Here is a 25,911-nt window from a genome sequence, read left to right on the forward strand (position 1 = left end):
CTTATCCGGGGTTCCCTTTTTCTAACCCCCACCCCCCCCCCCCCCCCATTTCATGCTGGCCCGATTGATTCTTCGATTCTGCGCTCGTGGTTCATCCCCCTTTTGGGTCAGACGATGTAGAACGAATGATTCGTCTCTGGCAACCCCGCCGACAGATGTCCAAAACTTCCATACTGCATCAGAGGAAAAAAAAAATGTCGCTAATGAAGAAACTCGGTTTCCAGATTCGGTCCTCTTCCTGCTCATCAGCCTGACCTCCATCGCCGCAACGCTGTACCTCCCGCAACATGTCTCTCTTCTTGCCAGCCGCGCGTGGTACTACATCAACGGCGAGACGATTGACATTGCAGCGTTTGCGAGAAATGTCTTTGATGGAGCGCTGGGAGCCGGCAAGGGCGCTGCGGCAGTTGTGAGAGAGCTATGAAGAAACCGACATTTGAGAAACAAAGAATATCGAGAGATGTGCGAATCGGAGCAGGCGTTTATGGAATTAACGGATACGAATATGAGGGGCTGAGGTGAGAGAGGGAGAGAAAATGTGCAATCTACTGCCTGGCGAAATTATAAAGCTTGGTTTCATATCGAGAGCGACGAGCAAGGGGGCAGAGCGGCTACTGTCGACAGTCGTTCTTATCTGGGATGGACTATTTGGCGTTGGATATATTGGATTCGACGAAGTGTAATGGAATGGCCGGCCTTGTATGGCTTTAATGATGGTACAAATTAATACGCTTCTACTATGAGCTTAATATGGTTATAATACCAAAATTTTCCTCATCCTTTTTTTCCTCGTTTCGCGCACCAATGGAAAGTTTGGAAGAGAAAGACGTAGATGTCCAATATATTTTCCCCTGTACATACATGATTTTAAAGAGCTTATGACTGCTTTTGCTCTATGAAATATTCCTCTCCAAAACCGTAGACCCTCAACGAACTATCCTCTCCGGCAACAGCAAGCTCATACTTGGCTGCGTTTTCGTCCTTGCTTACTGGCCGCCAAGCTAGCTGAAGAACCGACTTGGGGAGAATCAACCTGTCGAAAATTTAGCCGGCACGATCTTTTATCAAGCATGTCAAGGTTTGAAATGAGAGATATAGAACTTACTCAGGAGACGTCGGTAGCTCCGAGACGGATGAGCCATCTTCAGTCACTGTACACAGGCTAACACGCCCACTCTCCGTGCCAACGGCGAGAACGTACTTATTTCCCACGGGCTGTGTCAAGAAATCAACCGATGTGACTGGCCCATCGGAAGCCAATGATGACACCTGTATGAATTGGGGCTTTGCACCATCCTCACCACTTTGCTTCGACAACGACCAGACTCTGACCTGCTTATCTCGACCTGCTGTGGCGAACAGAGGCACTGAAGAAGAGGGAGCCCACGCGGCGTCGAGAATCATACGGGAGTGGCCCTTGGTATTGGATTGTAGTAGCTGGTATTGAATGGTTGAATCTTCTCCAACGCCTCTCTCGAAAATGGCCCATTGACGATCGCGGCCAACACTCAGGAGATACTTGTCGTCGGAGGAGAACCGTAGTCGGGTAGCTGTCAGAGTATGGGCTGCTAGCGGAGGTCGGAGTTCGGTCCACTTGTCCGTCTCGAAGATACGAATGACGGCGTGGTTGATGGAACTGGCTTTGCAGGCACTGGCAATGAGCTTGCCATCATGGCTGGCGGCAAGACAGGAGATTTCGTAGCCGTGGCCGTAGAGCTTCTCCATCTCCGGCCACAGGGTGTGCCGAGACAGCGTTTCTTCGAATGGCGGGTAGTCGATATCCAGGTATGACTTCTTGACAATGGATGCGGGATCAATGGCGTCTCGATCCCGGTCGTCTATGGGCTGAATCTCCTGGTCGTCATCCAAGGTGTCAATGGCCTTGTTGGAGAGACCCAGCACGGGCATGTTGGCAGCATCAGGCATATCCGCAATGTTCCCTCCGTCGATGCCTCCCAGCCGATTCAGCATGGTAGCCACGGCCTTGGGTTCGCTGAAGACTCTCATAAGCTTCTCATCAGCGCCGGAAACGAACTGCGAGGAACCCAGCGAGTCGATGCAGTTTAGATCGTAGCCGTGAATTTGCGGACGAGACATTTCATGCCATGTGCCGTGGCTTTTCCACTTCATATGAAGCCGGGTTGTCTGATCTGAGCTTGTGGAGAGGAGAAAGCCGCCATCTTTGGACCAAGAGATGCCGGTAACAGCCTTTGTGTGGCCAGAGATGGCGATGCGAGGCCTCCACATGTCTTCTGAGGCGTCATATTCCCACCTTCTCCAGCTGCCCGTCCTGCCCAGACAAGCCACTGATTTTCCATCGGGGGACCACAGGCCGGTCCAGAAGCCGCCAGTGCTTCCTGTTGCCGTCGTGGCACCTTTCTCTCTGCTAATCTCTCCAAGTCGCACCATGCTGACCCAGATGCCGGAGCCAGGATCAGCCTCCCAGATAGCCAGTGAGTTATCTGCAGAAGCAGACAGGAGCTGCAGCTTGCCATCAGCTTGAGAATGCCACTTTGCGCTGTAAATCCAATCCTCGTGGCCCAGCAGCAAAGCCTCAAATGTTACAGAAAAGTCCTTTTCGGAGATTCTGAGCCAATGCGCTTTATTCGATGGAGATTTTCCGGGCATGAAAGCGCCGCTTGAAGGGTCCGAGCCTTCAACAGCCAAGGCGGGGAGCTCCTTGCCCTGGTGCACTCTCCAGATTCTGATGTATTTATCCTGGGAGGCCGATGCGAGAAGTAGATCGCTATCCGGGCTGTTCGTCTCCCTCGCGAAGCTCAGGGATCTAAGCCAGCCTTCGTGGCCGCTGAGCGTTGCCTGAAGGTTGAACTGGATCCGATCCGCCTTCGCCTCGGCTGTCAGGATCTGGATGACATCCTTTGTGCCAGCCGAAGCAAGGATGTAAGCGTCATTGTCGGTGCCAAGAGTACTGAGTGAAAGACACAGAGGGAAGTATTTCGGTGTCGTGTTGATAGTTTGAATCAGCTGCAGCTGATCACTCTCGAAACTCCAAATTCTGATGGTTGCATCTGCTGCTCCCGTTGCGACTATCCACTTTGGCTGCTCAGCAGCGACTCGCAAAGCGGTAACGCAGTTTACTGGCCCGGTGTGCTCAGATACCGTCTGAAGCAACTGAAAATCTTGTCTATAATGGGAAGATTTCCAGACAGCCAGGGTCTTGTCATCTGAGCCACTGATGAAGTAACTTGAGGAGTCGTTCTCAAGCTCGGGCAGGAATGTCAGGGCCTTGACTGTTTCTTTATGCCCGTTTAAGAGTTTGAATACACCTCTTGGAGGATCGGCCTAGCATCAAGTCAGAATTTGCATGTCCAACGATGAAGATGGCGCATATAAACACTCACAGCTGGCCGCCAGAGAGCAATGTTGCAATCTGCTCCATAAGCCAACAGCCCCGTCCGGCTCCAGTCCGCAACGGCAGTCTGTCTGTTTGCGCCGGCAGCCAAATGCTCGACCGTCAAGCCGTTTGAGCTCATGTCATCAATATGCCGAGTGAAGCGTGAACTGGCTGAGAGTTCATCAAGACGGATGAGGGATCCACGTGACAAGGATGTGACATGCAGAAAGTTTGCGGAAAGACTTTTTTTTGGTGGTTACTGGCGGTTTTTGGCGGGGTACGAGTCTCACAGCTGCTACGAAGGCCCAGAGGCTTTGAAAGGCCATGCAGTTCTATCACCATAAATCCGAGCCTATGGAGTAATTCTATTTAGCTAATATACTAGTGGAATAAGTAATTTAAAGCAAAGAAACCAGAAAAATAATGCGTTGTTATGGCATCGAGAGATCTGAGTTGATTCCGTCGTTCCATCATAGCACTCGATCGCTGCAATTTAGGGCTAGTTTGGACCCGACTAGGCCGGAAAAAGGTCTCCGTTGTATACAATTGCTCGTATCAATATCAGACTCATCCATCAACTGCCACTGGATCTGCTGTAATCGCAGCATCGGCCACAATCTCATTAAAGCAACTACATTTAGTGGCGCAAAACTTCATAATGGCCTCAAACACTGCCGAAGCAACGGCGCAACTCTCCCTCATCGTGGAGTTCTCGTAAGCCTCAGCTCCCTTTCTGCGCCTAAGCATTCGCTCCAATCATGCCTCCTCCTCCTCCTCTCCTCCTTCTCCCTCACATCAATGTCACCACGAAGACGCCAAAGCCCGGGCACTTTTGCTTTCAGTCTGGAATGTAGCTCATCCTATGCTTAACTCTCTATCCGGCCTTTGATACGTGTACATCCAAGAGGATCAAGCTAACTCATGCTCTGCAGAGGTGGCCTCGAGATGCTCTTCTCGGATATTCGCCGCCACGCCCTCACTCTGCCTGCTACGGACAAGGACGGCAACCCTTCCACTATTGCGTATTTGATACATCATCTTTGTGAGCATGTGATGAAGGACACCCGCAGGGAGCTTTTCGTCCTGGACGGCCATCTGTACGTCTCACCTCCTCTTCCCCATGGGCACATGTGCCAATCACTGGTCTGCGTTGCAACACCCTGTCCTGGTCATCTTACGTACTAGGTGCTCAGCTCTGTGGCTGGGGGGAGTATGAGAAATGATTCAAAGCTTGGCAGCGAGTGTGTCAACCTCAGCCTATCACGTTGCCTCCACATGAATAGCCTGCTGCGACGTTCTGATATTGCTCCACCATCTCATGGAAACTCGTTTGCTAACTGGTGCTTATTTCTACTCTACAGACGGCCAGGCATCTTGGTTCTCATCAACGATGCGGACTGGGAGCTGGAGGGGGAAGAAGAGTATCAGCTGAATAGTGGCGACAATATCCTCTTCGTATCAACCCTGCACGGTGGCTAAGCTTTTGGACCTGGGCATTGGCCTGCTGATACTGGGCACATGTATACGAACGACACGCCCAAATCTATTGTTAGGACATCTTATTGCCTATCAGCAGCAAACTATTTCCCCACGTCGAGCCTGGATCGATAGTGGCTCAGCTGAGCAGGGTGCTCCTCGTCGTCCCAACCACCAGCTCGCTACGGTCCGTACAATTAACACGAATCCTGCACCGTCCGACATCCGCCAGTGTAGCATCAAAAGGTCTGCATAAAACGGCATTTAGATCTGAGCCGTCTTATATTACGGACCCGACTATTCGACTACCCGCATAAACCGAGAAGTGCAGATCAGAGTAGAGGGAGGTTTTTACTCAGGATGGGAACGGGCCGAGTTTCGTTCGTCTCTGACCTACGGCCGAAACTCTCTTGATGCCCAAAACCCCATGTAAGATATTTTCAAATTCAAGCTATGGCACCTTTTAGCGTTGTTGTCTCCCCGAGAATTTCGGAAGTATGCCCATATTCATAAACGAGCGCATATTCTAGCTTCAACAAGCCCGTGTGCGTAGGCATACGCGTGGACATGGTGTTGCTCACCCCCCTTTCTTATACTCGTCAAGGCTTTTGACAATCTAGCATGGGCTCTCTTGTCTCACTGTGTTTGTGATCGACGATCTCGAGCACCACTGTGACTTGCCTTGCTGTTTCTGTTCCCCTGGTGGTTGTGTTTTACCCGATGTAGCTGAGTTGATCTGTGATTTTTGCCAACATGACATGAGCCTAAGCCAGAAATCTACACCGGAAGTCTCCGCTGGACTGTGACGCAACTGTGGCAAGTCAATGAGCGGTTTCCATTAAGCGGTGAATGCGAAGAATAATCAAAAGGGCGTGAGTGAAGTCTCCCTTGCATAGAATTAGCTGATACGCGGCTGCAGCTATGCCTGCTACTGCTACCAAGTTTGTCCAAAACAGCGTATCGAATCCGTGCAGCAACATTACATGTACATGGCAAAACGCGCACAAACTCGGATATGCAACGTCTCTGAATGGTCTTTTCCCCCATGTAAACACCCCCTCCTCTCTTGTTTTTTAATCATTCCTTCATTTCCTTCATTTGGGCTCTGGTTGGCTGGTCTTCAGCCTGCTCCATAGGTACGAATAAGTTTGGGGGCCGCAAAGCAAACAAAGAAACCCCACCAAACAGGATAGGCGTGACCGGTTTACAACCATGTTCCTTGTCTCTTTTTTCTTGCACTCTTCACACCGGTGCCATTTCCTCGCCATTTTTCAAACAGCTCATATTTGAAATCCTTCGGGGGATTTGCACCGACAGCCGGATGGTTCATTTTCAGCTCGCTTGTCCTAGTTGTTTGTATGAAATGCCTATTACAAGAGAGGACTGCAGTGCGCTTGATGACATCCCCGGCGCATGAACATGATTATGAGGCCGATCGGCGACAGCGCATGAACCCGCCTCCCTTGTTGACGTTCGACCTTTCTTTTTCCTCTTCTTCTTGTCTTCTCGTTGTCTTTTTTTTTCCTTTTGTTTATCCCTTACTCATTTCTGCTACAATGCAGCGCACAAGCACCAACTGCCCCGGATTCTTCAGCCCCAAGGTCTACAACCACATCCTCCAACCCAGATCCGGCGAAACGGCAATTAATTTCCAGTCGTCGTTCTCCTGAAGCCCCCCCAACTTCAGCCGCTCAGGGCTCTGCGCCCGCAATATACTACCTACCAAGCAAGGGCAGCACAAAAAAAAGTGATGTGTCTCTTAATCCCACTTTATTAATGAACGGACCTTACATAGCTTCGTCTATTATCATTTTTCTCTCCCTCTGTTCTCTGTTCCTTTACCCACCCCTGCAATCATTTGTTCTTTAGCCTGGGGGGCTGAGATGGAGACCTTCTATTAAGAATCTTACTGGGGAGCTAGATCCGGGTTGCTGGAAATCGTACGATTTACATTCAACTTCAGCTTTGGGGGTCACCAAATCATCCACTTACTGAACTAGAGGGGTATTAGAACTACCTGTACTTGTAAGTATCTACAAACGCCACACTGATACACGCAAAGCAGGGAGATATCGCGATGAAGACAATCCCCCGGCCCCCAATTCCCACAGTAGCAGTCCTACTCGTATTGCTGCATGCTTTGTTCTTACGGGGGCCAAGCACCGCAATAGGCACAAGATACATGTGACATTTGAGCATGTCGTCTCAGCATTCTACTCCATACTAGGGAGTCCGGGAGCAGCTCCCGTGACAAGCATCCCTAGTCCAAAAGTGCAAGCGTATTGGTTCGATTTACTCATCCTCTATCCTTGCTTCTACCTGTTCTTCTCCATGTTGATGCTACTTTCGTCGTAGTATGGAATGATCGCCCGGACTGGCACTGAGATTCTACTACACCAATGGAGAGGGAGCAGAGCATTAAAAAAAAAATTTTGGATATTAAACGCTTTTCATCTACTTTATTCATGGTTTGATGACCATATATGTAAATGGCATAAAAGAGGCGAGTGCCTAGCAGTAAACGAAACAGAAAAATACGCCGAACCCTCCGTTGACAAAAGAAAGAATAGTAATCCCAGAGCAGTATTCCTCCCAGCCGCAATGTTACCAATTTACATGCAAAGGGTATCTCAATAAATCCGCCAGTTCAGTGTGCCTTGCCCAGTCTCTCAAATAGTACATTGAGCCAATCTCATCTTGGTCGTGGCAGATAACTCATAAAAGCTCAAAAACAAGAGCTAGCTTTGTTCCAAGTAATCCAAAGAATCATTATGCTGCCTGCAGCCTTTGTGCCGAAGTTTCCATCGCTCTAAATCAAATTCGGCCACCGCTCGCCCAATGCCAATAATTTGTACATTTACCAAGAGAAAGTACCACTAGTACTCTCTCTCTCTGTCCTCTTTTCTTCTCAGTGTATGAGATTTGAGCGTCTGATTGTAAAAATCATGTGTATATGTCCAGAGTAATTGCGTCTTCATAGAATGTTGACAACTCTTTAATATGGCAAGTGGCTTGACGACACCACTTGTGGTGGTGACCCTGGCCCATACAGGCTGTACGAGGGGTTGGGGTTGCGAAGCACGCTGCTCAAGATGTTGGTGGAGCCCGGGGGGATGGCATATGGCGAAGACGACATCATAGGATCTTGGGCCGGTAGAGCCAGCTGAGATACCTGAGAGGCGACAGAACGCAGGGGCCCGCGGGCCGTCACAGCGCGAGTCTTTCCCCGGCCTTTAACGCCCTTGTTGCTGTTTTTGTAGTGCTTCTGGAAGTAATTAAAAAGCTCTCGATAATCCTCAGGCACTTCACCTTTCTCTGAGAATTGTACAAAGAGAGCGATAAGTCTTTGAAGAGTGACCTTGTGAAAATTGTTCTGATGGGTCTAATAAGAAGGTCCTCGGTTAGATTTCAGATATTATTCGATGTGCAGAGATTAAACTCCTCACCTTCATATTGCCTAGCTGAGAAAATGCCTTGTTGCAGTTATCAAGCCGGCAAACGAATGGCTTCAAGCCTTTGTGAGTCTCTTCATGCGATCGAAGATTTCCTCGCTGGGCAAAGCATTTGGTGCACTGACTGCAACGGTATGGTTTTTCGCCCGTATGACGGCGCATATGGGTCTAGAAATCCAGTCGGTTAGCAATTCAGTGTCCTCAAGAGGAGTTTTGCTTAATACATACCCTGAGATTTCCGCGCTGAGAAAAGGTAAGGCCGCAGTTAGCTTTAGGGCAGACCTGTCAACGATTAGTGGCGTGTTGCAAGTGAAGAATCAGGTCAAACACTCACATATGGTCTGTAACCAGTGTGTGTTCGTTGGTGAATATCGCGATGCGTCTTTTGGGTAAAGGCTCTGCCACAGTTGGGGCCATCGCAGAACCACTGCTTTCTAGGCTTCCCTCTTTGAGTACGAAGCGTCGAAGGGGGTATCGTAACATGCTGCGGCGTAGGGGCAGGTGTGAGAAGCTGCTGATGATCTTCCTTTGCTCGAGACCCTTGTATAGCCTTCATAAGCTCGTCAACCTTCGTTCTAAATTCGATCTTGTCCGCTGGATCAAGAGTTTCGTTATAAGCAAGTGTCTTGGAGTTGTCAAGTCGAGCTGCAATGAGTGAACTCGGAGTAGGTGAACTAAGAGAAATGGAAATTGAAGTGCAAGAGCCTGGAGTAGTGGGACCCGGAGTGATGGGGCTATGGGTAATAGAAGAAATTGATTCTCTCCTCGATATGGGAGAATAGGGCTGGTATTCCTTCATCGATTGGAGATTGCGTTGGTCAACAACAGAGGCCTCAGCAACCATGTAAGGATGCTCTCGAAATTCGGTCTTGAATGGTGAGTCGAGAGGGGTTGATGGTGGTGGGCTATGGTATGGCACGTAAGAAAACGCGCTGTGGCTCTGATATTGGGGAGTTGAGGCGGCAGAGATTGGTGAGTGGTTGTAGGTCGAGCCCATTAGATACGGGGCAGATACTTGGCGTTGCATCTGGTTGCTGACTTGAGATCTGGGATCATAGGACGTGAATGCTGGAGGGCTCATGATGGAAAAGCTTGAGGGCGTGTGTTGAGGCCAACGACTCCAGCTGGGATTGACTTGCGGCTGAGCTGCGACTGCCATTATTACTGGCTAGTATTCAAGCTTGCGATCAATGCTGGCAATGTTGAGGAAGAATGTGTTGATGCTGTGATGGGAAGAGGGTCGAAGCACGAAGTATAATCAGCCTGTCTTCGAGAGTTGTAATAGTCAATGTGTGGACACGAGTTAAGAGAAGAGTCTGTTGAGCAAGTAGAAGAAGAAGTTCTTGAAAGGCGGAAAAGGAGGGGGTTATGTACTCGTGGCCTGGATTGGGACATCTTGGGAACAGGATAATATACAGTTGGTACGGAAGGCAATTTACCAGTAGACGGATGACTAGGGTTGTGTGAAAGCCCAGTCGTCTGGTAGTATTTGTCGGAGATCCAAGCTGGAAGATAGCCACACCAGAGATGTGACCAGGGCTAGCCGCTAGGGCGTGGACGAAGCCAGGCACAGGCGAGTACAGCCCTGACATGGGGAGACGGAAAGAGGAGGGTCAAGGCAGAGCTGCCATAGTGATGGATATACTGTACAATCGTTGACTCATGTTGTTTTGGGCCAAACGACGAGCATACCATTGCCAATACAGGCACAGAGAAGCAGTACCTGGCACGATGGCCGGGGCGAAAGACAGGCGTGAGAAGATCAAACAGCTGGGGCTGTCATTAGCTTCTCACACGCCCCCTCCAACCTGGAGACTAAAAGCTCCCCCATATTGTTCGCTGAGCGAAGGTGGAGAGGGGAGGGGTGTGACAAGGGCTCGCAGGGCTACGGCGGCGATTCCCGACTGAGCCTGTTGACTGCGAGAGATGTGGTGGTTGATTTATAGACCTAGGTCAATACGTGAAAATCGAAGAACAGGCTCAGAGTATGCTGGCAGGGGCTCGGAAAAGGAACATTGAAGGCCTATGCATGGTACCAGGATGTTGGCTCGTCCATCAGGGCTCTACTCGTAGTTCCCTTGCCAACCAGGTCACTGCCACGGCCAGCAGATACTTCACATCGGATCAAAGAGCATCATGTCTTCCGAAAGAGATGAGATCAGCAGCTGTAGGCTCTTCTTTCGCCGCAGGCCTGGAGAAACCGATAGTCGCATGCATGTCTGAGTAGTACATGTAATAGTGGCCTCTGTTGTCTGATTCAAGACATGTCAAAAGGTGGAATTGGCCACTCAACCCATGGTATCAAGGTATGTAGGTAGAAACTGAAGGGCGATCTAGACTCCGCCGGGGGGGGGGGGATAGTTTGTGGTTATCCAGCCATTACCGTCTCGAAGAGAAGAGGGTGTCAAGGCGTCTTCCCGGCAAGAAGTGGATATGAGCTATGCTGTATCCCGGCTTGAAGATGCTGCCAATCCTGAGCCAAAAATTACAAAACGAGCCAAGGCCAGAGAGACACGGGAACCGGGTGTTGAAGGCTTGTGTCCTGCCCTGTTGCTGATATCCGTTTTGCTGACATTTCAGTTTCCATGTCTTGATTTCTCCTTACCACTGAAAGTTAGTTCAATGAATAACAAGAAGTAAAAGACTGAAATGGTACTGCTTGACCAGCGTAGATATGGGAAGTACTATATGCAGTAATCAGTATGAATTCGAGGAAACATTTCAGACTTCAAGGCGGTGGGCAGGGCTGCAGGGACGTCGAAAAGACAGAGGATTGGTGTATGCTTAGCAGTACTAGGGGCGTGGCTAGAGAGAGCCCCGTCGCTAGGTACCTAATCCGGTAATATGTACCTACCTGTAGTACTTATACCTGGGCAGCATCTGACTGAGCCGCTCGTACCTTGGGCACCCATTACTTCGCATGTAGCTTGGACAGTACCGCAAGTACGAGTAGCACCTTATAGAGCCGGCCAGGTATGCTACAAGTATGGCAAGCGAGAGGGGCCAGGTTGCCATTTCGGGGACCGGGGATCCCTGGAAGCCAGCAAAGCTCCACCCTGGCGTCAAAAAAGAGAAGGAACAGCCGCGCAAAGTGCTTCACGGGCAATACCTGCCGTCTATGGCTCAGCATCACATGAGTTAGGAATAAAGGGTAGGTTAACAGTATCTGCGTAGGTATCTACTAGTAGAAAGAGTTGGGCAATATTAATGAGCTGAGGCCATTTATTGTCTCTTATACTACTTGAGGTCACACGGAGACACTACATGCCGCCTGTCTGGCACTAGTTTGAGAGGCTGTTGATGTTGAGCCAGTACGAAATAGTGGGAAAATGAAGCACCTGTTGGTTAGTATTGCAGAATGAGTCTGGATACATGTACAGTATTTCTCGAGCAGACATAATCTTCCAAAGATGACGCCCTCTGCTTGTAATTGGGCAGCATCCCTTTCACAAGCCAGGCATATGCCCTGTTCTACATCAAACTCCTGGCGCAGGAGCATTGCAAACCTCCTTTCCATCACCAGGAACGCCATGCATATATTAGCCGTATTTGACTGCCTGGGTAGCACAAAATCTCCCTCTTATCACCTCCATAATACCACAGGTACCTGCTGCCAGTAGGCTTTCAGCTGCTAGGGCTATTGGAGATGGATACCTACTTCGTGTAGCGCCTAATTTCATGGCTATTGCCATACGGCTTCATGAAAACCAACATGCATGTTCTCATCTACGCCGTTATTTCGACAATATACATCCTTACACGTGCATCCGAGTGCTGCTACTGTAGGCACATATCTACGCCCAACTGAACGAGACGCATGGCCATCGAATTCGCCTTACACGCCCCGGCCCCAGAGGTGGAGCTTAGCGATCGTCTGCCAGTGACGCCAGCACGGCTGCGATGCCTGTACTTATGTACCTATAGTACGCAGGTACTTGTAAGGCCACCCCCCATTTCTTGCAGCCCTCCTCTGCTCAGACAAGCCGCTAACACAATCAAGCTTCAACCCCTTGTGTTCATGCCGCTCTATTTCTGACCTGCCCCGGCACCCTGAACGATGGGTAGCGATGCTGCAGCGCTCAAATCTTTGGGCGGCTTCATCCGACGGCTCATCACATGTCGTTTCCTCGATTGCGCTCGCACAGCCACTACTAATGGACGGTGAGATGGGGCTTTCATTTTCATTCATCCGCCTAATGTTGTTCAAAAGCAACGAGCACCTGCGCCTACTTCCTACCTACATAGGCATATACTTACCTGGTAGTCCCTATGAGAAGAAATGCGTGTCGAGCGCTGCCAACCTACAAGTGTTGCGGCACATATCCGCGAGAATTCTCCAAAGCCCATCCACTGGGAAAAAACTACATATAAGTCCAGATTGGGCAATGCATTTGTTCAATGGCGTCTTTTGATTCGTCGGCGGTGTTCTGATTCCCCTCCAGGCTAGAGTACTTTTCTCAACCAGTTTGGTCTAGTGTGGTCACGCCCCCTTGTCGCCCACTTCCATCCAGCCCCAAGCGTGGATGCTCTGTCACACTCTCTCACTCCAGCCATCTGTCGCAAAGTGCACCACACAGTGCCTCTCTTTATGCACGTATTGTACAAATCATTGAGAGCTCCAAGCCTGTTAGAAGCATCGCATGCTATTCTCTCTGACGACTCTAACGGCGTACTAATACGAATCTGTTGGTAGAGAACACCTGTGCGTCAATAGCCGAGATAGTCAGCTCAATATGTCAAGCCGAATGGGTCTGAACACCGTTCTCGAAGAACTATCCCTATTACGAAGTACATGAACGAAACTGCGCGCCTCTGCCGTGTAGCATGCATAGCCTCCTACAGAATGCATAAAGCAGCGAGCTGCCAGCGAGAGGGGTTGCCAGAAATCCCGGCTTCTTGGAAACGGCCTGCTCTGCTCGTATGAACGTCTCCCGCCAATTCTAAACCGCCTGCCAGGGGTGTGAACTCAGCATGGATGCAGAGATGCTAGCCAGGGAATTTGACCCGGTTGGTCAGTCACGTTACGAGATGCACTTTTCGAACCAGGGTGGGCACCAGAGGGCCGAAGTGCCCATTTTTGGGTACACCCCGTGCTTAGTAGCCATTCTGCCATCTCTGTTTTTACAGAGTAAAGATGCCTTATATTCATTGTAACAGTGCTGCAGTAGCTTGTCGCAGAGAGGTTGGAAACCATGGCGGACACCTCGAGCAGAATGGCCTATCTCATGTACCTGCAAGGGTATTATGGCCACTACAGCCCCTTTTGGACTCTCTGTTTTCAGCTCGTCTGATCTGGAGACTAAACGGATGGGAGGAGACGACAGACAAGTTTGCTTTTTTCTTTCTTTTCCCTCTTGAACGTTTCTCAATGATCCGATACACTGATCTGTTCACTAGTCTGGTGCACATGTCGCTTCTGCTATTACCGAAGCAGCAGTGAAAAAAGGGGGGCGGGGATATTTCCTTCGTCAAGTTAACAGTGGCCAACTTACAGGATTGTTGAGCAAAATAGGGACTCAATGCCTCCGAGATGCCCTTTTCCGCTGCGACAATCCGTTGCTAGAACGAAAGAACATCCCTTTTCCGAATAAACCGACCTAATAAGCACGGTTCACAAGATGCCTCATCAGTTTATCCCCATTAGAAGATGGTCATTATCTGGCCTCTGATCATATACCACGCATGCATCAGTTGAAGTTGCCTCGTGCATCCGAAGGAGATACCTATGCCGGCGCAAGATCAGATGCCTAAACAGCGGTAGTCAAGGGAAAGGAGTAACAAGATTTTACTACGATCACTCCTAGCAGGCATAAGAGCGGCAGCCCAGCCACTAGGCGACCAAAACGCAAAAACCTGAGCCGTCGCCACACTATTTGTACAACACACGAAAGCCCCCTTTTCCCAAAAGGGAAGAGAACTGGGGTGTGGATAGGACGTCTATGTACTTTGCTTAAAGCAGCACATGTCATCATTTGGTTCAGCAGCATTGTGACGCCTCTAAATATAGGTGAGCAGTCCGCCTTACTAGAGATGCTAACAACCTGACTAATAGTAGTCAAGGACAGCTGAAAGCAATTGATGCAAGCTCTGTTACCCAGCTTCGGTGGATCTGATGGCATGCATGTCAAGCTAATAAAGAATCGAGTGGATATCTTTGGGCGACCACGGTTGCCATTAAGCTCGAGGCACGCTGCAAGCCGTCCTTATGCAAGTATACTACCTGTGTACAATTTCATCGGCGGAGCGTCAAAAAGTGTGACACCAGAGATCTCTCCCGGGTGTCAGTGCCACAATCTCTGCAGTTACCGATACAGTAGCGATAGAAATGGTTAAAAGCTTAAAAGCTTAAAAGCTGCGGGGAATAATTTCGAGCTATGGGGGGGTGTTGCAGGTCACGCTCTGCAGACAAGATGCGGCATGCCTGTCGAGGCGAGAGCGGATAAAGCCCGAGCCGCAAGTGTTCTCAAGGACTGGACCGCAAAGTTTTCATGATGCTGAGCATGGAGAATGAATAGCTGTTGATAAGGAAAGCAAACGCCTCTCAGGACCCACTTACATTTCGTTCTATGTGCTGTTGGATCCTACTGCAAAGTAACCAACCGCACCGGATTTCGATCTTCTTCTCGTCACATATCTAACCATCACGGGGTTTTTTCTCTGTTGATTTATACGAGATGATGAGGATTGACTTGTGGCCAAACAGCAAACCGTCATTCCCTCATTGAACTGGAGAGGTTGGGGCAACAGCCCCAGCAAAGTCGGGGGTCATACTGAGTATTGAGAAGCTACTTTCTATCAATAATGTTCTGCTTTGGGAGGTACTAGTAGTTTCAAAACCTGCAGCTATTTGGACGAGGTGAGCGATCTGAGTGGTCCGCTCGTACAAGCCACCAGAAGCAATAGCACACCTTCATCTCGTCTCTCTGAGAAAACTTGACCTATCATCTACAGGTAAGCCGCAGAAAATGACTGTGTGTTACTGTTACTTACTACCTACTAGTACTACAACTGCTACAGTACTGGGGCGCGTTTGCGTGTTTGTTTCAACGATTGCGCATACGTTCTACTTATGGAGGCTTCCCGTCTCTTGTCAACGCCCTCCAAACAAAGTACTAGCGGAATGATTGACTGATCTACCCGCTGGACACGAAGCCGTTTCTGGATTGGCCGCGAATCCTGCACAAGTGAGGCCGACTCACACGACGGGCAGGACGCAACTGCTACTACTATGCACAGACCGCAATGTAATATTCGGAGCGGAGAGGAACGTATCGTCATCATTTCTCACATGCGGTATCTGCCATGTGAGCCAGGCATGTGTCTCATTGCGGCCCAACAGTGTGAAGCGAGGCAGCCCAACGAGATCCCCCCCCGAAGACCCATGGCAACTCGTCTTCAGTACCCTTATTATTTAACTTCATAATGTGACTGGCATGTTTATGTTACTAAAACATGCATCATTACGTATAATGAGGAGAAAGTGCCTCATGTTACACTTCACGGGCCGTCAAGTGACTGCAGCGGTTCTTATAACTAACGACGAGCCGTGTTTTCGGGCCAGTAGCCGCCGGGCTAACAGCAGCATGCTACACTCGCGGTTGGATCTGAGGATCAAAGAAAGCAGTTAGGAGACACGGAAGAGGCAGACGGTGCCTTTCCCAGGGCGGCTTAGATCATACAAGATTCACCGCGGAGAGAGGGATCCTGCATCCGAGCAATAGGCCCTAGGAGCAATGACCAGTTATCTGGTTCAGGAAGCTAAGCCAACTGCCTGCCCACTACGTACCCATCATGCTGAGTAGTCTTCTCTCTCATATTTGCAGGGCAAAGAGTTGGTGTAGGACGCGTGCCCCAGTTCGGGGGACAAGGCACAATAGCTGTGAAGATTTCTACGGAAGAGGGATTTACAGGAGTAGGGATCTAGGTATTCGACCATTGGCTCCACATACGAGCTGGCTGACATCTGAAGGTAGCATTCTTAATTTACCTGAAATATCATGGCACGTGCAAGCGAAGGCAGCAGATGAACGGCAGCGACTGCTATGTACAGGGCCCTTTTTCCTGCTAGTCCCATTACAATTTTACCAGCAGCAATACCTGGAAGGCTTATACATGGATGCTCGCTTGTGATTTTCTTTACTGTACGATGATAAACGACTTTGCAGCAAGGCCATGGAGGTAACCTTCCTAGTTCCCACACGTATAGGCGGCTTGCTCGGCACACGAAATCACTGAGGAAAATCGAAACAAGCCATGGCTGCAGGCGAGATGTGATAGAAGCTCGATTGGCTCTGCCTTGTTATGTGCTGCTGTTGGCAATGAAACAGCAGCGCCGAATCACGTGTGGCCTTGATTAGGACAGCTCGGTTCCCTGTGGGGAAGCTCTATCTGTGGGCTTGAGAAAAAATAAAATCAATGATGAAGGACAAGAGGAACAAGCCCTATCCTAGCTAGCGATGAAAGTCTCGGATGTCGCTGATGCCGCTGCAAGCCACGTTATCTGGAGGATGAACGATGCGGGGGGGCGCCTATTCAGCTCTCCAGGAGGGGCCATGCAAACGCAGTCAGACGCCCGCCGCGTTCCGTAGCGCTCCCGTCCCATCCTCCGTAACAGCCACCAGCGACGGAGATCAGTGCTGTCTGGTTGCTTGCACAGTCCCTGCCGTCGCCGCAGAGATGTCCGCTGAGGCGTGTTTGCTCACTTTTAGCGGTGCATGGTCCCGCACTGGGCCGGTGTCCGGGGACCTTGGCAGGACCCCGAAAGTTGAGATACGACAGATGATGTGCTTGGATGTGCTGCTTGGATGGCGCTTTGTGCAGCGCACCCCTAGCTAAATAGCTAAAGAAGCGAAGGACCTGAACAAGGCGTTTCGAGCGACTTATCTGATCAGCTTTTTAGAATTCGAAAGCCAGAATCTCAGGCCTTATACGAGTCCCAGTTCGTTGGCGACTAACAAGGCTGGAGATGGCCACTAGTGTAAGAGGGATATTGAGGGTTCCTGATAAGGCGCAATCGACCAACGGCCGGTTAGAAAACCTGGAATACAGGCCCACGTACCTGGTCCTAGGCCCTGCAGCCTGCACATCTTTTCCACCAGTATCTCGGAAGCCCATCTCCTTCTTTTTCTTTTGACAGTCATCATTCGGCTGGAATCACATGAGGAGCTACCCCACCGTTGTCAGTTTACAGTTCTCATGAGGGGATATTGAAAGCGAGCTGTCAAGCGCCAGATACGTTTGACAGACGCCTTGGTAACACAACAAACGGTCGTGTCGCACCGGTGCCTGAGGGAAAACAAGTCTAAAGAGGAGAGGCTAGGATATCACCATTGCCCTGGTACTGCCTGTGGAGGGCTACCACTATTCGCACCCAGGTAAGTATTTCTGGCTCTTGAAGCTCCATGTCTGATAACTTTTCGAGTAGCATTACCCTGAGACCTGGTCAGGCTTTCAACTATTGTGGATTCCTATACGCCCTCTCTCTCAGCTCTTCGAGCCCAAAGCTCACAGGGGACTGATTCCCTGAGCATGGAGGGGGGTGTGACAAGGAACTCGCCGACAGACGGCAAAAAGCCAGATGGGGTCTGCCTCAAAGGGAAAGACTATATGTCATTATTACTGTTAGGCTACACCAAGTTTGCTCCCTGAATACAGGTATGTACTTGGCACTTCGTATTATTATCCTAGCCTCTGGCTTTGAGAAAACAACGCTGGTGGGCAGGGTTGTGTCTCGCTACGGGATTGCTGTGCATGAATTGAAGTCACTTGAGTAATATAGCTGCCCAACAGCTAGGCTCTGGGATCTTGGGCTCTATTCTTTTCGCTTTGAGTGACCGTAAGGGGTACACAATGACAGTAAGTAAACAAATCACAGTATGGCCTACGCAGGACGCAGTTGATTGCCACTGTGTGTGCCGGAGATGCTGCAGGGGCTGCCTCAACTTTTGCTGCAATGCAACACTTGAATGACATGGGACTTCGTGCAGCTGCTGTGCAGGTAGCCCGGGTACTGTGAAGATGACCCAAAAGGGATACATCATATTATCTTCATGCAGCTCTCTCTCTCTCTTGCTCCTTTCTTTTTCTTTTTCTTTTTCTTTCCTGTTCTTTTCAGATGAAACAGCTCCCAGTTCGGTTCTATTTTTGGCCAAGATGGTGCCCTCCTATGCAACTTATGGCGCTGTTGGTACCGACGTTTATATCTGCAGAAGCTGAAAATCATGCAGAAAAAAGGTCGAGGCTCCGAGAGCTCGGAATCCATTTAACCATATACAGGTGGGGTTGCGAGCCTCTAGTTTCTTCACAGCAGGAGAGGAAAGTTACCTATACAGCACATGTTTGATGTAGAGCATCAATGTTTGGAGGAAGTAGATTGGTCGGTGCCTTTCCGGTGCTCTGACTGTGTGATAATACTTGCCATGCATCGGATCATGGACCAAGGCACAATGCAAGCTGACTGTGACATTGCTGCCAAGGTACATTTCTTAAGTGCAATCACCTCGGGTGCTGGGACAGTCTCGGGACCGGCTCATCTTTGGTCCTTTTTGACAAATTCAGCCTCAGCCCGATCATCAATCACACTTGCTCCCGGCTTCCAACCACGTACTGCACACTCACAAACGGGCACACAAAACGCCATCGACATGGAGCCGGAGAGGCAGCCCAGCGGCCGAGCTCCGTCTCAAGCTTGAGCGCAGCCTTGGCTTCTGCTCCCTGGGCTTGGAGCTTGATTCACGTCCCGCCAACCCCCCGCTCGCAAGTATTTGATAGAATACTGTAGAGCAGTCACCCACCATCAACTGCTTTAGCGTCCTTCTTCCCGCCCTGGTCCCTGACGGCGACGCATCTAAATTCAAAATCAGCTGCCGTTTTGGCTCCAAGATGTCATTGCCCTCCAGCACTGGCTTGGATGTGCCGCCCTGCATAAAGGCCATGCCTGTTTTGCGCCTAGTGCCGGCGCCATCCTACTGGGATATGCACAATGTGAGCCTCGCATTTGCTGGTTCCTCTACCGAGTACGTCCCTCGTGAAGGGCCTACATGGGCGCCGCACCCCTTCTCCGGGGCACCCTGGCATTGGCTTTATTGGTGGCTGCAGCAATAGATCTCTCCGATGGTAGATCGACCCAAGTCTGAGATCGTGGGAAACTGAATTGCAAATGACGATCGGGATTTTGGCGTCCATCTGTTTTGCCCCCAAACTTCTCGATAGACGTCCCTGCGACGAGTGGATCGCGAACGAGAAGGATTTTCAGCTTTTGGCAAGCTCGTGAAACAAAGGAACCGGAGAGAACGAGAGAAGAGAAAATATTGCAAATATTGCATTGTTGCGCCCCAAACCAGCACAGTAGACCGTGCGAAACGGCCCAGATGCTTGCTGTATCGCTTTGTCTTCTGCTGGACTCGGCTGGTGGTAAAATGAGAGGATGAATCCACATGCACTGGCCAAGCGGGCTCTTGGGCCAAGGGATGGCCAAAAAGTGACCAGTTATCGATGAGCGGTAGCGAGTGGCAGAGGTTCTGGCCTTGCTTCATTTTGCGTCGGCGGCACGTCCAAGCGAGCTGCATTGATCAAGTAACGCACGATTTCATGTCCGCTGAATCAGGGGCCCTCATCTGGCCCCGGCCTCAGCGTTGATGTATTGGCGGATGCAGGAACGCGCGTTGTAGATGGCTCATGCTTCACAACAGCGTCCATTCACAGGCTTCAGCTTTTTCGCTGGTACTATCTCTGGGTGTCTACCTTTACCTTGAGCCGATAATGTCTACGACTGTGGAGAAGAAAGAGGCAAATGCTAATTTACAGGCAGATATGATTGCAAGGTATGACAATTTGATACTCTGATCTCATTTCCACCTGATTTTATGCTACTTCAATATTCTCTGCACCGATGTATACGAGCCGCCAGGTAGTATCAATGTGCCCATTCAACACCGTTTGACCTTGCCATTGGCCTTACGGCATGTTTTCTTGAATGATGATGACTATCATTTACTCACGTTTCTGCTAACTTTATATGTGGATCAACTTGGCGCAATATCGAGTTTGGCCACTTTGCCATCGGCCAAGACGAGAATACACATGAAGCTGTATATTTTTATCACCAGATCGTAGCAGCTAGCAGGAACGCGGATGAGGTGTTAGTATAATGCAATGCCGCACATTTACGAACGTACATACTATCAACGCATGCCCTAGGAGTGGCCATCGCCACTTCTGAGGCGAAGCAAATAGCCGCTGTGTCGTTCCAATGTAGACATCTCATCTGGGGTGAGAGTATCAGGAAGGCCTGAGTCATGTCTCATCTTGGTCTGCCTTGAGAAAGGCCAAGTGGCGGTTCAGCCACCACAAGAGAAGCATTCGCGGTGAAGTGATAGTCGATTACTACTACTAGTATACTGCCTTGATTGGGTCTTCTGAGCCGGTCAGGTCCATGCAATCACAAAGCAGGAGGCAGTGAACAAAATGAATTGGTTTCAGCATCACAGGAATTGTATCATCGTGATGCCCGCCAACAACGCCACATACATGTAACTCCTACCTAGTGGTAGGATACACGGCTATTTCTATTGGCACGCGGCTCATGCAACTCTCATCCGCGAGGAGTGTTTAGTGTGTGCTTAATTACACTACTTCGACTCCCCTATTCATTTCACATGTGGTCCGCTTCATGTGCGTAGCGGCATCTCCGGCGTCTTATAGGATTTCATCACTGGGTGCTAGGTGTCATGCGTTTCACTCACTCACCCACTCAACTCCTCTTCCAAACAGGACGGTGTGTCTCCTCTCCTAACAGACGACATAGGTCTTGAGCGTTTGAACAAACATGACCCCCGTATCTATCAACACTTGCACAATTTCATCCCCCCCCCCCTTCAGATCCATTACACTAGAGTGCCGGAAGTCGAACGGATGTTCATCCTACATGCATACTCGAGCAGTGGGGGCGGTTAGTGGCCTATGGCATGCAGGATAGGCCATTCCAGAATGATGCTATCTCGAGTGGGATAGCAATCTCCTTGGAGAGCTTGGGGCATCCCCGCGAATGGCAGGACAGAATAGTGCTCTCAAATCCTCGAGTACGGCTTCCACTGCGGCTGGTGCGTCTCTAACGCTTCAACGAGGATAGCCTGTCCTTGCTCTGACGCTTCGGCTGTTAGACAAAACACCATCAACCTCCGTGCTTCTTTCATTTCCTTTCGATTATATTACATGCGGCCCCCACCGGATGCCGGTGAAGCTCTGCCTATCAGATCACAGGAGTCCCTAACACACGTGTGGCAGCTAGGGCTAACGTTGGACCTGCGCTTTTTTTTTTTTTTTTTTTTTTTTAAATTATTATACTCTTCTCTCTCTCTCAGTGGTGTTGGCCCTAACATGAAATATTGGCCCAAGTCTGTTGGGGAGGGGCAAGAGTACCTATGAACCCCCATCCCCAGCTTCATAGGCGTCACGGAGAAGATTGATACTGGGATCCATCCTCTGGAGCAGCTACAGCAGCAGTTCTGCTTCAAATCTAGCAGTTGGAGTGCTTGGAGCTGCCCTTACTTATGGCATCACGTATACTCGTGACGGGATAGAGGAGGCTCTGTTCCCGGAATTCATCAAGATAAGCGACATCAGAACTTGGTCTTGATCATCTACCCTCGCGAAAGTCACGCTCCTTTCTCTTGATATCCTCTTTGGGATTTCCTTGCGTCGCTATTGTAGCTAGTCAGCGTCTAGGATATAAGCGGCGGCGCATCTGCGAGCCTCTCTGCGCTTGGGGAGTCTTCAATCGCCGGCCTTTTGCGCCGCGCGGCTGCAATGGCAGACCCTGCTTCTGCGTAGCTGCATTCTGCATTCTGCATCGAGCCCGGAGCTTTCTGCATGCTTTGCCTCGTACTGCAGGAGTCCACAAGCCGGCGGCGCTGCACACGGAGCTCGACGTGCGCTTGGTCGCCCGCTCATCAAAGTGCTGCTAGCATCTGGACAGTGACATTCTTACAGTAGAATGCCTGGTTTATTTCAGCCACAGAACCCCTGTCTATGCAAAGGCCGGATCTCAGGGACCGCTGTGCCGCCGCCTTGCTCCATTCCCAAAAGGTGAAGGCTGTGTTTCTTACGACAATGATTCTACTGCTTGTACATGCTAAACCGCACTACTACATGTACACCCGCCTCGTAATAGTAGTAGTAGTAGTAGTCTACGCGCGGTCTGCCGGATGGCGCAAGTTCCTCGCATCTATCAGATCTCACCTTTACCCCCCTCTTAACACCGGCCTAGGATGATCAGCGCCGAATTGCTAGCTGCCAGAGCAGAGGCACTCATCACGCTTAGTGTGGCTTCCAAGTTGCTTGTCTCCTCCTCACTAACACAGGGCCGCTTTACTATCTTTGATTATGGTTATTGTTACTGTTGTTGTCTCGGGTGGCTGGTGGTCGGTGCTGATGGCCTAATCCACTTGAGCAAAATGTTGGTTGATATGTTGATATAGGTTAGGTAGGTACGCAAGGTACAGTAAGGTAGGTACAAGCACATACACCAGATGAGCTTGAAGAGTAGAGCACCTTTTTCTGAGATGAAATTATGTCATTTGCAAAACGAGCTGATGCGTTGTCAGTGCGGCAAAAGGGCGCGTCAAAGCGTGTGATATGTAGAGTGACGAGTACAGACATGTGCACAGAGGTATGTACTATCTAAGGCAGGACTTGCATTGCGGATATGTAGGGAGAGATGATGTTCTGTCTGCCTTGGTTCCATTGACCAGATCGGTGGGAACCCACGTAATTTCAAAAAATGCTCACCATGAAGCAATGACGTTGAGATCCAACAAGGAAATGTTATGAAGTGCAGATACCGGGTAGCTTACTGCTGACTTTGTCGGAAATGATGCCATACTAAGGCCAACAAGTCAGTATAGCGAGTGATGAGGTTGAGATGAGAGGGCTGCGTTGTCTTACTTTGTGTCGATGGTTTTGGTGACTTTAGCCTATCACTGCAATCTCATCAGTAATTCTCTTCTTGCCACTGCATGCTAAGTGAATGATTGGGCCAGAGAAAAGCGAGTTTTTTATTCGGTGCTCGTCTCTCTCCCTGCGTACGATGTTGCCACACGGGATGTTGAGGGGGTGAAAGGCGTCGAGTTTTTGCCATTGCAGGGGCAAAACGTTCAGCTACATACGAGTTGAACTGGATGGGAGTAAATGTAGGAGATGAACTTATAGCTGTTTCATATTGATTCAGTTGATAGTAGATTGGTCTTCTTGATTGGAAGTTGATATTAAACTTCAAAAGTGTACCTCTTGGCGGGCCCCATGGTGTTTAATCGCAGGGTATATCGTGGATGACAATTGGCCATGGCTAGGATTTTGGAGTTTTTATATGCGAAATCAATTAGCCGGGCCGGTAAAGAGGAATCAATAACTTATTGCTGTTGGTAAATTAAACAAGAGTAAGAAGGGGATATCATGACTGATATTAGTCATGGATGCGATCACAAGAGACAAATTATTGCCTCTGTTTGTACAATATGGTAAAACCAATGACGAATATAGAGATATACACTCAAGAACTTGAGGATTTGATATACAGTAACAGACCTGAAAGTCTGGTCATATTATTAACTACTGTTTTGCTTTTGCTCCCATCCATCTATCTTGAGACCTGTGCTCTATATGAATTGCTCTCCTTCTCGGAACGCCAAAAAATATGCTTCTGTAATAGATAAAATGCTAATTACCACAACTGCCGTCGCCGACGTAGCGTGAAACAAGTAAAGGAAAAAGGTATCTTTCGCCGTATCAATGTCGAATCAAAGCCGAATTAGGCGAGCCAGCGCGGGAGGTAGAACCGCACATTCTCATAGACCAAAAACGTCACCCACGTCGACGGCATGACCCGAACGACGCCCGGAATCAGGCCACGATAGAAGCCGCGGATCCCCTCCTCCCTCCACGTCATCCTCACCACGCCCCTGAAGCCCTTGCCAAACTTCTCGTCCGCCTTGTAGACCTGCAGCCGGCTCCGGAGGACCTGGTACGGATACGTGACGGCGCCGGCAATGAGCTTCGAGGCCGAGGAAATCACAAGCGTGGCCTCGGTGGTCATGCGGCCGTTGTCGACGCCCATCCTCTGGCGCCGCGCAAAGTAGAAGCGCTTGGCCGGCTCGTACACGGCAAACTGCACGGCGCCGTGCGACACGCCAATCATGGAGACGCCCAGGCCGCGGTACAGGCCGCGAATGCCCTCGGTGGCGTAGATTGTGCGGAAGCCGGACCACATGGACGGGTAGGCGCCCTTTGCGCCCTTATCCGAGGCCAGCATGCGCGTCTTGACGACCCAGATCGGGTTCGACAGCACGGACGTGGCGGCACCAGCGAGGGCGCTGGCGACGAAGTAGTCGGAGGGCGTGGGTCGCTCGGAGCCGCGGGCGAGCATGAGCAGGTCCTCGAAGCGGGTTTTGAAGAAGAAGAAGGAGGCCCAGCTGAGGGCGTTGCCGGACAGGTTCGGGACGAGGCCGCGGTAGAGCGAGGCGAAGGGGTTGGGGCTGTTTGTGAGGGATCGCAGCATGCCGACGGCGGAGAGGTCGTGCGAGGCGGCGGAGGCAGCGCTGGTGCTGACTGTTGATTTGTTAGCAGGAGGTTTGTTTACTTTTTTTCTTCTCTTTCTTGACATCTTCTTCCAATCAGCAATCCGTGTTCTGCCTTGTCCATCTTTGCTGGATGTGATGTTGCCCATATCTTGGTGGGGTTGAGGTGCATTTCAGCAAGACAAACAAGGTGAAGCATACATCGCTTGACGGAAGAGGATACAGAGATAAGAGAAAGAACACAATGGCAGCAAATCCTTACTCTGCATGCGTGTCTTGACAATGTCCAGCGGATGCACCACCAGCGTCGCTACCGTCCCGGCGCTGAGGCCGGCAATCGACTCGACAATTGCGGGAGAGAGGCCCGCATGTTCGCTTCCGGGCATGTAGTTGTTCGGTTCGGAGTTGCGTCCCGTCACATCGTTTGGCTGCGCAAAGTTGACGGGCGAGTTGTCGAGGCTCATGGGAAAGCACAAGGAATATTTGCCGTGAGAAGCCCTTTTTTTTTATAGGGGACCTCTGGAGAAAAGGGCCCTTTGAGTTACTGGCGCTTTAGTTTAGTCAGTTAAGAACCGAGCCGGTTCACTGGGCTGGGCGGGTAGTAGCGGAAGAATTTTTAAAATTCGGGCGCTTTCGGGGGGTTAGCTGCTTGGTGCTACTAGGTTGAAGTGACAGTTTTGTTGTTATGTGTAACCAGCTGTTGGATTTTGAGATGGAACGAGATTTGGGTGGGTTGAGTTGGCTCAATTGCCAATATACGATTCACCGAGGCAGCAGTGGTTTATCTCTGGAAGGTTTCGACACCGCTTACAGCCTGCTGCAGTTTACTGAAAGCGGGAAGCCTAGAGGGTCTCTTTCAGCGACTATTGCATTGATGCTACTGTATGCTTACTTGCATACTACTGTACCAAAAGGAGGTGTTCCAGTTGGAATTAGCTGCGAGAGAAATGGTGATAAGACATGTGGCGTAACGAAAGGTTCATCTTCACAAATTCTCATTACTTGGGCTTTTTCTCAAGTTGCCTCGCTGTATAAAATTGATCTCGTTGATTCCGTC

At 50.1% G+C, this 25,911-nt stretch overlaps 5 protein-coding genes across 5 annotated transcripts; 2 read left to right on the plus strand and 3 right to left on the minus strand.

Annotated features, from left to right (window-relative positions):
• Positions 1-52: 52 nt before the first annotated feature.
• On the plus strand, positions 53-424 carry TGAM01_v206993 (hypothetical protein; the record flags this gene model as incomplete). The annotated part of the gene is made up of 1 exon (XM_024549992.1): positions 53-424. The coding sequence occupies one exon, from the start codon at positions 53-55 to the stop codon at positions 422-424; it is 372 nt and encodes a 123-aa protein (XP_024405228.1).
• Positions 425-876: 452 nt separating this feature from the next.
• Positions 877-3,494, minus strand: TGAM01_v206994 (elongator complex protein 2; the record flags this gene model as incomplete). Its single annotated transcript, XM_018804257.1, has 3 exons — positions 877-1,033; positions 1,106-3,303; positions 3,363-3,494. The coding sequence occupies 3 exons, from the start codon at positions 3,492-3,494 to the stop codon at positions 877-879; spliced, it is 2,487 nt and encodes an 828-aa protein (XP_018662686.1).
• Positions 3,495-4,013: 519 nt separating this feature from the next.
• Positions 4,014-4,834, plus strand: TGAM01_v206995 (ubiquitin-like modifier 1; the record flags this gene model as incomplete). The annotated part of the gene is made up of 3 exons (XM_018804256.1): positions 4,014-4,069; positions 4,288-4,452; positions 4,717-4,834. 3 exons carry the CDS (start codon positions 4,014-4,016, stop codon positions 4,832-4,834), a joined length of 339 nt encoding a protein of 112 aa, XP_018662685.1.
• A 2,992-nt stretch (positions 4,835-7,826) lies between these two features.
• TGAM01_v206996 (hypothetical protein) lies at positions 7,827-9,442 on the minus strand (the record flags this gene model as incomplete). Its single annotated transcript, XM_018804255.2, has 4 exons — positions 7,827-8,213; positions 8,278-8,451; positions 8,512-8,565; positions 8,618-9,442. The coding sequence occupies 4 exons, from the start codon at positions 9,440-9,442 to the stop codon at positions 7,827-7,829; spliced, it is 1,440 nt and encodes a 479-aa protein (XP_018662684.2).
• Positions 9,443-24,088: 14,646 nt separating this feature from the next.
• Positions 24,089-25,318, minus strand: TGAM01_v206997 (hypothetical protein; the record flags this gene model as incomplete). The annotated part of the gene is made up of 2 exons (XM_018804254.1): positions 24,089-24,885; positions 25,117-25,318. 2 exons carry the CDS (start codon positions 25,316-25,318, stop codon positions 24,089-24,091), a joined length of 999 nt encoding a protein of 332 aa, XP_018662683.1.
• Positions 25,319-25,911: the final 593 nt, after the last annotated feature.

Source organism: Trichoderma gamsii (genome assembly GCF_001481775.2).
Source record: "Trichoderma gamsii strain T6085 chromosome Unknown Scaffold_25.2, whole genome shotgun sequence".
In the NCBI taxonomy this organism is placed as follows: Eukaryota; Fungi; Ascomycota; class Sordariomycetes; order Hypocreales; family Hypocreaceae; genus Trichoderma; species Trichoderma gamsii.